Source organism: Elephantulus edwardii, unplaced genomic scaffold (assembly GCF_000299155.1).
Source record: "Elephantulus edwardii isolate Elephantulus edwardi_28Jun2011 unplaced genomic scaffold, EleEdw1.0 scaffold00103, whole genome shotgun sequence".
In the NCBI taxonomy this organism is placed as follows: Eukaryota; Metazoa; Chordata; class Mammalia; order Macroscelidea; family Macroscelididae; genus Elephantulus; species Elephantulus edwardii.
In genome coordinates, this window is record NW_006399853.1 from 3,582,051 (window position 1) to 3,598,168 (window position 16,118).

General features: G+C 45.6%; 1 protein-coding gene across 1 annotated transcript in view; it reads right to left on the minus strand.

The window, feature by feature from the left end:
- MYO5B (myosin VB) overlaps positions 1-16,118 on the minus strand; it is a 224,013-nt gene that overhangs the window by 148,930 nt on the left and 58,965 nt on the right. The window contains exons 8-9 of the mRNA XM_006891707.1: positions 15,809-15,918; positions 9,452-9,717 (exon numbers count right to left, since the gene is read on the minus strand). Of these exons, the coding sequence (XP_006891769.1) occupies positions 9,452-9,717; positions 15,809-15,918 (376 nt within the window). The remainder of the gene's footprint in view (positions 1-9,451; positions 9,718-15,808; positions 15,919-16,118) is intronic.

Below are 16,118 nucleotides of genomic sequence, written 5' to 3' on the forward strand. Positions count from 1 at the left end.
TTCATCCTGGAGAAGGTTAAACCAAGCTACTCGCTGGAGGCAAGGATTCTGGGGCTTCATCTGACATACTTTGGGCATGTTGCAAGGAGGGACAGGTCCTTGGAGATGGACATCATGCTTGGTAGGGTGGAGGGACAGTGCAGGAGGGAAGGCCCTCTATGAGGTGGATTGATTCAGTGACTGGGGTAATTGGGATGCATGTGTCAGAGGTAGTGGGATTGGCATAGGATAGAGCAGGGTTTAGGGCTGTTGTACATAGGGTCGCTATGAGTCGCAAACAACTCGATGGCACAACAAATAGAGTGGATTCTCTCCAACAGGAAAAGTCACACTCCAATAGAAAATTTAGAGGTGGACTAGGTGGAAGGTAGAGACGGTGGTGGAAAGAAAGGAGCTGATGCAGAGGAAACAGCACACTGGATGCATAAGACACCGAGCAGGGCAAGGTCAATGTCATGACAATATTGGGCTTTTATTTTTTTTCCCCCTTGGCTCCTTCCCTCACTCCCGCCTATCTCCACATCTTAGACTTGACTTCTCATATTCTCCCATGGGTAAAACACAGAAAAGTGGGGAATAATTGTAAGATCAAAGGAGATAACTGCTCAGAGGTAGTCAGATTAAAGCACATCTTTGGTCCTGCCCACATGGGAGAAATAATTCTAGGTTAATAAAATGAGATCAAAAGGCACAGCCCAGCTGGCTACAGTCCTGCGCATTTACAAACCCTGCTGAGGAGACAGCACCATCCGGTCACTGTGTCAACACAGGACCCCCCCCCCAGCTCAGATGAGGGTCCCACAGACTCAATCTAGTCACCTAGAACCTCATTCACTTCCTTTCTCCGCCCTACCCTCACCCAAGAGAGGTTGCTGATAGCAATCAAAGCCCAGAGGAAATTTAATTAAACTCTGAAGAAAGATAAAAAGACCACTGAGCAGGGGGCCAGATAATAGCGATGGGTTTGCTGGCGCAGCTCAGACCACACTCCACGGATGAAAGATTTCAATAGCTCCCACTTGTCATTTTTTAAAGGTTTACATTGGTAGCACTCCACAAAGAACATTTTCATTAATTTGAGATGGCCTGAAATTAGCTCATAATTTCCCTATTTCTAAGATATTATCTGGTAACAATTCCTTTGCCATCTAGTCTAATTACTGTAATATTGGAGGCCCAGAGATGAATGGTTTGGGGAGCTTGGGAAATGTCGGAGATGATCAACTTAAGAGAGCTACAGTCAAGGAGAGATGGGGTAACTTCTCTTTTATGATAAAATGATATGCATGGTCATTTGTCCTGTCAATAGACATGCCCTTCTTATACACAAGGGATCAGTTTCTAGTCGCAATATTAAAATGTTTCTCATATCAGCCTCACACATTGATATACTGGAGAAGGTTGGGTTTCTCCTGTAAGATCAATATGGGAAATACTTGGGTCAAAATCCTCAGGTGGGAGGAAGGTCAAAACACAGGACAGGCCTTGATGCTGAGACCTGGGGTCTGTACTCATGATGGAAGTTATCACTTCTACTTCCAGTTCCTTCGTCTTAAAAGACTAGTAGTAGAAAGGTACATAATTCTCTTTTCCTGCCTCTCAAAGGTAAGGTTTAGTAAGAGCTACAAATGCCTCTGGGTCGTTTTTGTTTTGGTTGTTTTGTTTTGTTTTAGTAGATACAGTGTTTGTGGGCTGTTGGGAAGTGAAACTGCAATAAAAAGAAATCAGCCAGTGGCTGTGAGTTAATTATTAACCCCCTGGTCCTCTCACTCCACGACCTGGAGAGCTCACAAAGAGGCAGTGGGATGCTTTGAACTACATCCCTCCCTCCCACCCCCAGTATAAGTCAAGAACCTGGAATCTCTCAGCCCAGCCTCATCTCTTCATTTCACAGGAGACTATCCTCATTTTACCAGTCAGAGAACAGAAAGATAGTAGGAGATTTAGGCTAGATATAGGGGAACTTTCCAAAAATGTTGTTTAGCAAACATCTTGTATAGAAAGATCACTGGCACATCCTCTTCCTGTCCCTTTCTTCCCTGAAGCCCCTGAAATGTCACAAGAGCAACTCAGGGTCTGGTAGATGGGTCATTTGTCCTGACTTCTTAACAACTGCAGGATGTTGACTACACCCGAGAATCGCAGGACTGTATTTCTGACACATGCGTTTCTCACTGCACAGTCCCCAACAAAATTTGTCCTCCAGAGACAGCAAAGCCTTACGCATTCTTCACAGTCTAAGGCCAAGAAGGGCTTTTCTCTGCAGGACCCGTCCTTCAGTTTATTCTATGTCCAATTCCCAGACCTTCTTCATTCCTGGAACCCCACAGGAGACAGGAGAACACTTCCTTCATGGTTGCCTTCTCCCCAACGATTGCTACTCCCTGGCCCACTGTGAGTGGTCTTCTTGTCTTCTTCCTGAGTTTGATATGTCTATTTCCTCCGGGTTTGGGTGAGGGGAGGGCAGAGAGAGGAAGAAACTGAGGTGCCAGGGAACTAGACTGTCTCTACCCAGGAGAGCCTGTCAAGAACTCTGAGGGCTGTAACGAGAAGCCATGGTCCCTGGCCAAAGAGGATGATAAGAAACTAGAATCTGAGACTCTGTCCCAAAGAATATCAAATTATGTGCAAAAGGCTTTTAAAAGTGGTGATGTTATAGGGATGCTGGCCTAGAGAGAAAGAAAACGGGATTTGATTTTAAAATCAGGCACGGTGCTTGGCTCCAAGCATATTAAAAAAAAAAAAAAGAAAAAAAGAACATTTAGGAGCAATTCTAGAAAGTTGAGCTTTGTTCTAGAGAACTCTGAACCTAGTGTTTTGGGGTCTGCCATACACATCCACTCTCATTCCGGGCTTTCCAGGGCTGGATGACCATCCACATGCTTGAAGTTAAAGGCAATCCTGACTTCCCCATGTTCCATGGAAACTTCGCCCTAGTGACGACATGACAGTCCTCCCAGGAGGATAACATTATGGCTCTAAGTCAGTTTTGGAGGGCGAGACCAAGGAAACAGAATCCACCAAAGAAGGAAAGTGTATTTTCATCCAAACGATAAAGTTAGCGATGGGCCCAAGAACTTCCACTATGTCACTGAAGAGTGATGAATAGAGTGGTAGGCCAATTCAAAGACTGAGAATACCAGAAAAGAAGAAAAAAAAAAAAGAATACCAGAAAAGAGATATGAAGGATCAGAAGGTTCTGGAAACCCAGCAAATTCCATTTCCTGATTCGAAGAGTCAAAATCCCATCTCCCCTTTTCCAGTGCTTAGTATTGCTACTGTTGTTGTTAGAACTAACTCATAGCTGACCCTCCAGACGCAGTTAAATGAATTTCCTGTGGAGCAGCTGGTGGATTTGAACCACCTGCCTTTGGGTTGGCAGTTTAGGTCCTTACCATGAAGGCACCAGCATTAGGTGTGGATTACACTCAGTTTTGTTCCAGAAATATCCAGGCCAACTCATGTCAGCAAGATGAACTGATCACAGCCACAGTCCCCTACTTCTTTGGCATTTGGTGGCTGAAGTCAGACAAATAAATGTGCATATTTTTTTCCCTCCAGTTGAAGTCATTTGTTTTTTTGTGGCCTTGAGGAGGGGACCGCAATTAATCAAGCTGCAGCAGCAACTGTTGGCTAAGGCAACATGAAAAGGAAAACCGAGCCAAGAGCGGCCCGGTTCTTGCCTATTAATTTCCATCCCCTGCCTGGTAAGGGACACCCATAGGCAGCTCCACAAGGCCTCAGCCAAGGAGAAGCGTTGGGCTTGGGACAGTGATACTGTTTGTGTGTGCTTGCTCGGTACTTTCTGGAAGGTGGCAGGGGAGCAGGATGTAGGCACACATCCTTATCCAGGTACGAGGAGTCTGGAAAAGCCTCAGGGTTGGGGAAGGGGAGCAGCCAGAGAGCCCAGGGAAGGGTCTCTGAGCAGAAGATGCACGAGCTGGGTGGAAGGAGCCTCTCATTTACCTGGGATTCACAGCCTTTTCCGTCTGACACAATTTCTACCAGTAAGAACCCTGTGAGAAGCAGAGACATGTGCGTGTGGTCCTTGCTTATATACAGAAGGGAATTTTTATTCACTCTAGATGCTGACTTGGTACTAGCATTTTAAATTTTAAACATTTACAGAAAAAAAGCTGGCATGGTTTAGCCACAGCATGGAACTCCTTTGAGCTCTGTCTCCACAGGGACCTTGACTTGTGGGTCATTAATGCCCCAAATAGGTGCTTCTGTTCATCTGGGAATAGTCACTCAGTTGAGATTAGTGCCTACTTGTCAGAGGCACAGAGAAGCACTGCTCTTACTGCGTGGTTATGTGCATTTCAACCTAATTCGGGATGGAAGACATCTCCTCACTCGTTCTTTCTTTTTATGAACAAGGGTTTGCTGTACTCAAAACACATTCCGGCCTGTCCTTCCTATTCTTTCTACTTCCAATGTGCCTCTCTTCTAGATTCAAGAGAAGAGAAGATGGAAGGCACACAGCAATCCCAAAGGCACTCTCTCTGTGTGCCAAGGTGCCCCATACTCAGTTGAGAAGGAATCAATGTCTCTTTCTCTCATTGCTGTTGAGTCAGAGCTGACACATAGCTCACTCTCCAGGGTTTCTGGAGGCGAGGAGTCTGCCTGTGGCTCTCTCATGGAACAGCTGCTGGATTCGACCTGCCTGATTTTGGGTAGGCGGCACAACTCCTTGTCTCTAGAGTGTCTGATATTTAGGAATATTGATTGGGGGAGGGGGGAACCCAAACAAACAAGTTTAGCTAGACAGCCATGGCTGATGTCGTGGAGGATGAAACAGTCTTCTAAAACCACTTTTTATAATAATGAACAAAACCAAAATATCAGAGTGAGTGTTAAACGCCAAGGGTGGTTGTTAGAGTAAGTAAGAGAAGTGTGGTCCCAAGTGTGATGCCCACATCTACATAACTGAGGGGTGATCATTTGGAAAAAAACAACCAACCTCAGTAACAACCAAAACAGATGCTGTGAGGATCTGGAGGACCTCTGAAGTTCAAACAAGACCACGATAGGATAGGACAATTCCGAGGGTAGATAAAGGAAGCTGAGAATAAAGAATCCGAGTTGCCACCAAGTATTCTTTGTCATTTTTTCCAAGAATAAGAAATGTTGTCACTGATTTACTTGATGGCCTAGAAACAGCACCTCCAGACTCAAGGCCCTCCTCCTCTCCTATGGCCAAATTTCTGCCTTTAATCTCTTATTAAGCATTCATTATACTCCTGACCTGAGAGAGCCCTGGACAGTCAGATTCGTGCAGTTAGGTCTGGGCAGAATGAAACCACATACCCACACGTGCATTCAGGGAATGCTTTTTGTTGGGGTTTGTTTTCTGGTTTTTTGTTTGTTTGTTTGTTTTTTAAAAAAACTCATTTTTTAAAAGAACAAGCGAATATAATATAAATCAGTGCAAAAATTTTGTAAGAAATAGAACAGCCAATTTTTTTCTGTCCCCTACCCAACCTCACCCATCTGCTCCCACCCCTTCCTCCCTTGTGCCCTCATACACGTTTTACTAGTTACTCATCTGACCAAGCTTGCTGTGTTTGGGAATGTTTTGAAAGAACCTTCATGGCAGGTAGTGGACCAGAGTGGCTTGGCGGGAGTTTCTCCAGCAGGTAGATTACAAGATATCTGGCTAACCCGGAAGCCACTGCTCTCTCCCTGTAGGGTGTGAACCCAGCATGAGATTGAGCAGAGAACAGGATCTGTGCATTGACATCACTTCTCTCCAGGGGCCTAGGAGTCACTTTTTTACACATGGCTGCATTATGACAAGGTTTGCAAAAGCAAAATAGCTCAAGAGAACAAGGATCCTTGTTCAAAAAGAACAAGGAGTGGAAAAGAGAGGGGTAGAGGAAGAGAGAACATTGCACACTTGGAAGTAAGTACAAAATGTGGAAAATTGCCCAGTGTGCTCCAAAGTGGTCCTGACACCTGGCCCTGGGACGGGGCCTGGCAGAGAGAAGCCATGGTGCATTTTACCCAAAAGGGTTCCGCTGTCACAGCAAAGCTGTCAGATGTTCTCTAAGAAACTCCCAGGCTACTCTGAGCTGAGGGTGACATACAGGTCACTAGTTTTCAAAATGGGAGACTTAGGGATTCCTGCCCCATTCACTGACAACTGTACTTTTCAAACCATAGATAAGCCTTATGTACAGTCACAGGGCCTCTGAGCAGACAAACTCAATTATGAAAATTAAATGGCAAATATAAGCACAAAATTCTACTTCACACGGCCCAGGTGACATCTGCAGACACAGCATCACCAGAAGCCGCACTCAGAGAGATCTCCCATGAGTGCGAGGCTGCCCAGGACCCCTGGGAGGGGAATGCCTCTATTTAAAGGCAAGGAACTGCTAAGCAAAGATAGGAACTTGACAGAGTGGAGGCAAGGTATTTTACATATCATTAACATTGAAGTAAAAATATTTTTACATATTATTAACAAGAGTCTGCATGTTTATCTTCCCAAATCAAAACCTAGGTACACTTAGATCCTTGCACAGGAAGATTAAGGGAATTGGATCAGGTGTCTGGGTTGCTCTGGGTTGTGCTTCAGAAGGAAACACTAAAAGCTGGTATTTTGGGAAACCCAATTAATTATCTGAAAATGTTCATGGAAGGGGGAGGAAAAGCATAGAATTAATTACTGACAACAGCAAGTTTCCAGACAGCAGACTGTTCTTTGCTCTTCCCTAATGAGCTCGAGGGCTGGGCACCCAGTGACTCTGTAGAACAGAGGGGAAGCTGCCTGGGCCACCTCCCTCCCATCTGAAGAGCGCCAGAGAGGACATGCTCTCCTGCTTCCGGTCGAGGGCCATTCAACACCGTCTGCTCTTCATTCTCTGCCAGGTTTCTTCTTCATACTTCTCTCTAGAACTTTACCCTGGTGGCACAGTGCGTTAAGTGTTGGGTATCCAGCAAAATGAGGATGTCCATCTGCTTCCATAAAGATTTAGACTTGGAAACTCTCTAGGATAGTTCTAGTATGTTCTAAAAGGTTGCTATGAGTCAGACTCGACTTGATCTCAGCAGCTTTGGTTGAGTTTGCTGAATGTGATCCGATGTGAAACACTGCCACCCTTCCTTTCATAATCTATATTAAACAAGGAAATCCCAAACCAATCGCTCACCAGTCAATTCTAACTCAAGGCAACCCCATGCATTTGAGAAGACCTGGGCACCATGGGCTCGATCCTCCGTGGCTGCCACCTGCTGGAAGCAGATCACCAGCGCTTGCTTCCGAGGGGGCCTCTGGCTGGACCGGAACCTCCAAACTCTCAGCTCAGAGCTGGGTGCTTCACTGTTAGCACCACGAGAAACTCCTTAAAAAGATCCAGTTCAACGCTCACCTCTCACATGAAGCTTTCCCCACCTGTGCAAACCGGTGGCTCCCTCTGCCTTGAAATTTTACAGGGCTGAGCGCTAGAGCCTTAGACAGAGCCTTCTACAGTTCCTGCAACGGCTCCTCTGCTCCGTGTCAAATTCATTCATTCTTCCCTGACTGACTCCACGGTATGTGCCATAGTTTGGTTTGAACCCCCCACGCCCACCCTGTTCAGCCACAGCATCAGCTGTAATTAGGCCAGTGTGGCTTTGCCTAAGGGGCAGCTTCCAGAGAAGGTGTTACCATATTCAGCATAAGGGGTTCTGGTGGTACAGCAGCTAAGTGCTCAGCTGATAACCAAAAGGTTGGTGGTTCAAATCCACCAGCTGCTCTGTAGGAGAAAGAGATGCCAGCCTGCCTCCATAAAGATGACAGTCGAGGGAACCCCGCGGGGCAGTTCTGCTCCACACCACAGGTCCCTCTGAGTCTGAATCCACTTCCTGGCAATGGGTCTGGCTTAGTTTTACAGTCTCAGCACAAGAGAAGCTCCAGCTGAGTTTCTGCCCACGAAGCAACGCTGTCATGAGGCCCGCTGCACCGTTCTTTCGACTCTGCTCTTCCATGGGTCCGAACTTCTATTTTAAGACAGAAGCCACGATTTCTATAATTTAAAGATCCAGGAAGATTTACGCTATTATTAGTTTAAAGAGGACAGAGCATTGGTCAAAAGGAGGGGGTGGGGGGACGGAAAGGAAAATGTGCAAGGGAGCTTGCAACACAGTTTATATCATTGCAAGCAGTTCTAGAATGATCTGGAAGGATCCTCATAGAGACTCAAAATATCCATCAAGCTATGGAAACCAAAGCCCAAGGAGGGGCTGGAATCTGCATCATTCAAATAATGACTGTTAGTGCTGAGACAGAAACCCAGGCTCCTGGTCAGGGACACTTTGCAGCACACCGGGCTGCCCCTCCCTGCTTGCACAGGCTGCTAAAGGTGAGCCTTCTTGATGAGGCTGGGATTCTGGAAGGAAGGGAACCCTCAAGAAGGACCACACTGCACAGACGTCTGTAACACTGAGGTCAATCACAGCATGAGTGAAATAATCACCTTGATGGATGATGATGAAGTCAGTGAGGTCTCACATGAGATGAATATGAAATGTAACTGGGAGATCCACACGAAGCCAGAATTTAAGTCCTATTTCTCACAGCAAGGTCCCATTTGATGTTGGGCAATCATTCCTCTCTCTGGCCTCTTTTCCAGATATAAAAATGAACGCCTGCAGGGTTTTCTTCAATGAGAGGAAGTACTGGCACTTTGACTGGGAGGTGTTAGCTGAAAGGCTGCAGGTTTTACCTATGGGAACCTCAGAAGAAAAGTCCGGCCAAAGACTTGGGGGAAATCTGCCAGTGGAAACCCTCATGAGCACAATTCTAACTCGACCACAGAAGGGCAGTGTGATCAACCTCGGCATCATTACCCAATAACAACAGGTTATTCTTCCAGGGATTGTCTCCACATTGTACACACAGGGCTCCCTCAGCCCTAGGCCATTTGTTGTTGTTGCTATGTGCTGTCGAGTCAGCTACAGCTCATAGTGACCCTATGAACAATGGCTCGGAACCTGGCCCTAACCTGTGCCAACCTCACCATCTCTGACACACCTGACCCCACTGTCACAGTCACTGTCTCAATCTATCTTGTCCAGGTTTTTCCTCCCTTGCACTGAACCTTCCAAATGGGATGTCCTTCTCCAAGGACTGGCCCTTCTTGACAACATGGCAAAAGTATGTGGGATGGAGTTTCACCATCCTTGTTTCCAAAGAGCACCCAGATTTCACCTTCTCTAGGACAGACCTGTTTGTTTTCTTGGCAGTTCAATACTCTCTTAGGTCACTAGATACCAACGATGACCCCACTCATTGTGACAATCAAAAAACGACCCCACACATTACAAACTCTCCTGGAGGGGTCCTCTCCTGCTTGAGAACCACCAGGACCATCTCTGAGGCCTCTGCTGGCTCTAAAATCTCGGCAGGACGATACTAACGGTCGACAGGAGGGTGGAGGACTGGGAGGGCGGAGCGGCATCCTACCCGTAGATGTCCAGGACCCCGATGAAGGAGTGCTGCTTGAGGGACGTGTGCAAGGCCTTGTTGATGTGCTCCACAATCCAGCCAAAGAGCTGGGCGTAGATGTGCTTGGCCAGGGCGTTGCGGGCATTGATCACCTGCTGCAGGGACATGGTCTTGACGTAGGTCTCCGAGGTGGTGACCAGCTTGCGGTGACACAGCCAGTGCTCCATCTGACTGTGCTCCACCCCGAGCAGTCGGCAGAAGTTGTTCAGGTGTTCATCCTGAGGCTGGGGAGACACGAAGGGACAGGCTCAGGAGGGCTGTGGAGGGCAGGCATGGCACCGTGTCCCACCCCACTCCTGTCCGGAGAGGAAACAAGCCAGATACAGGCCCCCACCCAGCACTCCACTGCCTCCTCGGCCACTGGGGTGGTCTCACACCCACCTCGTGGAGACAAGAATTAGAGCTCTAATCGACCATTAAACTTGCTGATGGGCAAATGAGGGACACAAGCCAAGTTTGTGACAGATCAAAAGTCAGACCTCAGATAGCCACTTACAGGCTTCTTAGGACCCCAGTGGCTACTCTTTAAAGTCGGACACAGAACACAGTGTTTGTGTCCTAAGTTATGCCTAATGTAACTGCAAGCAAGCTTTTCTAGTTCCATCTTGGCCTCAGTGATTCTACACAACACATACTGTACCTCAATTATTAATATGCTTAAAGCACTTGGAGGAAAAAAGTTAATGTGGAAAGCCAGGTCAAGGTCAAGTGGCAAATATATAGTTCACATGTGAAGTGAAAAGATCATCCTCTAATATTAACTGAGAGCATAACACATGTGTAGAGCTGGATAAAGAAGCTGCACTACAAAGCCAAAGGTACATGGTTCAAATCCTCTAGCTGCTCTGCGGGAGAAACATGAGCAAACTCCATCCATATGATTGTCTCTGAAAATCTGCTGGTGGGTCAGCTACAGGTCGGTTCTGACTCAACAATACATGATACACACACACACACACCCAGACACAGGTAAGGGAGCCAAACCTCAAAGAGGTGCAATGATCCACCCAGTCCCATGGTACCAACTGCCTCTCACAGGTCCAGTTGCGTCTTCTTATTTCTGGATTGACTCAACGTATCAGTCACACTGCCTGGTCTCTGGGTCGCTACATCACTGAATTACGGCATCTTCAGCAAAATGTGGAGCCCTCTTGGCTCATTCAAGCTGCTCATCTGACAGAAAACCCGTTCATCCTCAGAAGTTCCTCTCGCTCCTTGTTCAGCCCCTCACCTAAATCTTCCTAGGAAACTGGACAACCCAGCCATAAGCCAGCAGAGAACTTATTAGTAACTCCGAGGCAAAAGGGAATTCTCTGGAACACTATGTGCCCTGTTCTAATGATCCTAAATTACTTGCGGGACTCATTTTCTGGTGAGAGTGTCTTATAGGATTTAAAGAAGGATTTACTTGATGAAAATTAACACAGATAATTATACCGTTCCCCTTTGACACCATATCCGCAGGCCATTTCTTCTCCTTACAGATATTTAAAATCCACTTATCTAAGACAAAGAGTTATAAAATAATAGGACAGAGTTCAAAATAACCTTCAGAATCATCATAGCCGCTATTTCTCCAAGAGTGATTAGGAAAGCCTTTATGTAAAAGAGGAGCGAGGTGTGCAGCAATGAATTAATTTTAAGGGGGGAAAAGTCAACTGGAGGAGGGGGAATGAAAGAGAAGGGGTAAAATGTGCAACAACGAATGAATGAAAATTTAACTCTTCTGTAAACTTTTGTTAAAAATCACAATTAAAATTAAAAAGTTATCTGTGAAAATTCTTTCCATGTCTTTTTCCCATTTTGTAATTAGGCTATCAGACTTTTTCTTGTGAAGGCCCAGGAGTATTCTACAAATTTTTGTTATGAGACTCTTGTCTGAGATGGTATTGCCAAATGTTTGTTCCCAGTCAGTAGGTTTTCTTTTCACCCTCTTAGAAAAAGTTTTTGATGCACACAGGGATTTAATCTTTAGAAGGTCCCATTCATCAATTTTATCCTCTTCAGACTGCACATTTTTGGCTGTAGTTGGCAGTGTCTCTATACCATAGACTACAGCTTATAAACTCAATCCCAGTTTGTCTCTTATGAACTTTACGGTTTTAGGCTTTACTCCCAAGTCTTTTAACCACCTTGAGGTGATTATTCAAATGGTCAACAGACATGAAGAAATACTCCAAATCACTGGCAATAAGAGAGATGCAAATCAATACCACAATGAGATACCATTTCACTCTAGTAGCAGTGGCAAAGTTTAATAAGACAGCAAATAATAAATGTTGGAGAGGATGTGAAGAGATAGGAACTCTTACATTGTTGGTAGAATTGTACAATGGTACAATTACTCTGGAACGCAGTTTGGTGCTTCCTCAAAAAGATGAACACAGAAATTCCATATGACCCAGGTATCCCACTGCTTGGAATATACCCCAAGAAAATGAGAACTGAGGTTCAAATGGAAATGTATACACCAATGTTCATAGCAGCATTATTCACCATGACAAGAACATGGAAACAGCCAGATGTCCACCCCAAACGAACGGATTGAGAAATTGTGGTACATTAATACAATGGAATACTATGCAGCACACAGGGGCAATCACTTTGTAAATTACTGCCTACCTTGGGAGGGACTGGAGTGCATTATTCTAAGTGAACTAACTCAGTCCCACAAGGATAATACTGGATAAAACCATTATTGTAGAATGAGTATGAAGATCCAAGGGGGTAGAGGGTGGAAATACAGGGTTGAGGAAGGAGGGGGGTAGGGTGTTAGTCATAGGGTTGAACAATTCAGTGGGTGGGTGGGGTGAAGGAAATGGGAAGGATCTTTCGTGAAAAACAATGTATTCAGACTTTGTGAATAAATCAGAGTAATATAAATTTTTTTTTAAATTTTAAAAAATAAATAAAAAATTAATTTTTTTTAAAAAGGGTGAGGGGAACTGAAGATGGGACCATGCTAAACAACGCTGGACTGGTTGGCTCACCAACCTTGCAAGCACTAAGAGATAAGTAGTTACACATTTATCCTGAACTTATTTGGCCAAAGAACAGTCATTTCCCCAGGAAACTGCCCAGGGTTAAGGCTCCCAAGAAAACATATAGGTAAGTAGCCTAATTCAAGACACCTTATTTCTTCAGATGAGGAAAATGAGGTTCAGTGAGGCTCCTTGACCTGTGACCCAGAGCTCCCTGCTGTTTTCTCCAGAAGGGAAAAGCTCGGTATGTGAGGCGAGTCTGAAGCCCTTCCTTCCACACTTGCACAGCAGGGAGGGTTCTATGGTCACCTCTCCTGCCATTTTTCCTCTCCAGACACCTCCAAAAAGTCCTCTGAGCTAAAGGTAAGTGTCAGGAGATTGAGGTGCAGCAGACGACAGGTCCAGTGGTAGCAAGTGACCAACTTGTTCATCTGACCTACTTCCTTAATTAAGGAACTCCTAATTGCCAGGCTCATCTCTGAAGCCAGAGTCCCTGACATTTAAACAAAGCTGCCCAGGGCCTGCCCACACGGCCCCGCCCCTCCTTGGTGCAGTGAGGCAGAATTACAGCGTCCGAGCCAGGGGGGTGGTGGTTGTTAGGTTCCGTGGAGCCAATTATGACTCGTAGCGACCCTCTGAACAACAGATCTGAACCCTGTTCTATCCTGTGCCATCCTCACAACCTGTGACACGTGAGCCCACTGCTGCAGTCACTGTGTCACTCCGCCTTGTCGAGGATGGAGAGTTTACCAACTGTCCTGGAAGATCCCATCCCTGTGGTGGGCGTCCTTGCTCCTCCACCGGCCCCCCCCCAATGTTGATTAAAGGCATCAACTGAAACTGATTTAACACCATGCAATTACACCAAAGCTTCATTAAATGACGCTAAACCCATTAAAAATAGCCAACTGCATAGGTAGCAGATTAGTTTTACGGGCCCATGTTGCCAAATTCATGAGACAAATTGCCTCTGGTGTCCAAATAATTGCATGCTGTTGCATCTCCAAGGTAACTCTGGCACTCCCGGAACACATTTTTGTGCTTTAATTAAAAATAAAAACTACCAAGCAGAAGGCAGACTGCTCATGAGCTGGGACAGCCTTTCTGTGCTGAGAACCCAAGAAACAGCCCACCGATCATTTCTGAGAAAGGGGACTTGTGCACACACCACATGCCCAGCACTGGGCAAGGCCTGATGGGGGACAACCAGACAGGTGGGGACAGCCCACCTAGAGGGACTGTGAGCCCAGCTGAAGCAAGGCTGTCAGTCTAAGAGACAGGACAGTGGGCTTGTCTTGGTTTTGCTAGTAACTTTCATTACAAACTCAGAGAAAGAGCTTTGTCTTTCTGTTGTTGTTGTTATGTGCCATCGAGTCGCCCATGACTCATACTGATCCGAGGCTCCAACAGCTGGAGTTTATCCCCCAGTGTTTTGTTCTGTTGTGTACTGGGTCACGATGAGCTGGAGGTGACTTGTCAGCACCTGACAACAACAGCAACATAAAGCAAGAGACTTGGAGGAAATGACCTCAAGGGTCACCATGTTCAAGCCACAGAATGGTTAAGAGTTAAGGATCCAGTCAGTAATTGTTCTGTGATAAGGCTCTTCCATGAAATACACGTAGTCTCTGGAATCTGATGGGGTTTTATCCGGTCAGAAATCCGTTCTAGCATTAAGCTGAATACCTCCTTTAAAAAAAATTCATTATCATTGTCTTTTATTACCAGTATCTTCATAAATCATGACATATCTGGGAATGACAAAATCAGTAAACTAGATCCTGGAATATTGTCTGTAATATATACAACTAAAGCGCTAGTGGCCAAGTAGGTAAGGAGCTGTGCAGCCAACCCAAAGGCAGGCGGTTCAAATCCACTAGTTGTTGCTTAGGAGAAAGACGGGCAATCTATCTCCCTCTGTGTTATTTACAGACTCTGAAAACCTGCTGGAGGGTCACCTATGAGTTGGCTCCATATCTCTGGCATGTAACAACAACAATTGTTAGGGGTCAGCAGGATAGCTCCAAATCACAAGAGAACCTTTGAATAACAGATAAAACCCTGCCCCAAGACATACTAAACACCCAAAACCGATGGTTCTAAGTGTGGATCAGTGCAACTCAAATGCATCATGAATCAGGAGCTCCTTGTCACACCAATTCACCGTCTCTGAGAAAACAGGCTTAAGACGGTTCAACAACTTCCCCAAAGTCACCTACCCAGGAGTGGTCCAATCAGGGCAGGAAGCTAGCAGGCTAGACTCAAGAGTACCCACTGTCAATCTGTAGTTGTGTTGTTAGGTGTTAGATAGCTCCCAGTTGGAGAACAATATAAGACTAGCCTGTGACTTCCAGCGCTGCCCTTGAAAGAAAGAGAGTGTTCTGCCCTATGCCATCCAAACTCCTACCTGTCAGACCACCCTTTACCATGTACTAATCCAAACTCCAAACTTCTACCTGTCAAACCACCCTTTACCACGTGCTAACCCAAACTCCAAACTTCTACCTGTCAAACCACCCTTTACCATGTGCTAACCCAAACTCCTACATGTTAGCCCTCCTCCCTTTACCACCATCTACGTATCTCTCCCCTCTTACTCTAGGTATGTTCTGATATTCTCTCCTTCGTTCATTCTTTATACAAACCCCCATGGACAGCAAGGTGGATCAGATGCCCCATGGGGAGCGGACAGGGCTAGAATAGTGATCACAGCAGGTATGCTCCTAGACTATAATGGGAGTAACAGGAATTCATTTACCATTCACTGTACTTTCAGACAGATGTCTCACTTAAACGCCTGCCTTGTACCGTTAGCCCCGTGCCAAGTATCGGCAGGTATCTTGTCTACCCAGTTAGACTGGCAGCTCCTTGGAAGTAGTCTCCTGTCTTGTACCATTAGCATCTCACCGAGTACTGGCAGGTATCTTGTCTACCCAGATAGATTGCAAGCTCCTTGGAGGTAAACCACAAGTGCCTGGTCCACCTTCCTATCCTTGCAGCATGGACCTCATCTAGAGCTTGGGAAATAGAGGATTGATGGCATTTTGTGGAATCCCAAAGACCTCCAGATACATGGAAAAATCAAACAATCAGAAGTAATTTACTGAACAGCCACTAAATTCCTCACCCTTGGTGACAGAAATACGATGGCAGATGATTTGAAAAGGATCCGTTCCTTTCAAAAATTATCAGCAAGTGAACAGAAATCATTACTGTTAAGAATAAATAACCTATGAGTGTCCTCTAAGTGTGGAGACACATTTAAGTTGTATAAAAACTGTAAGAGCACAGTAAATTGTGTACGTTTTATCTCTGGAGCTGCTGTGCAACTTACTGATATACTACAGGAATCGCCGTCGCGTTCAGCCTGAATCTCCACATTTCCAAGGTGCAGGATAGAAGCAATTATCTTAAAAATGCTTATCTGATGGGACTCTCTCACTCCTGGGGAAAAAAAAAAAAAGAGAATGAATGACACTCAATATCAATGACAGAATAGAAAGGGCATTTCACTCTTTTTAAGGACTTCTAAAAAAAAAAAATAAATAAGGTTTGATTTTCCTTTCTGGGCCAATGATTCCTAAAATGATCCAGGCTCCTCACTAAGTAATTACCACTCACAGGAATGGCTCCGAGGGCAAAGA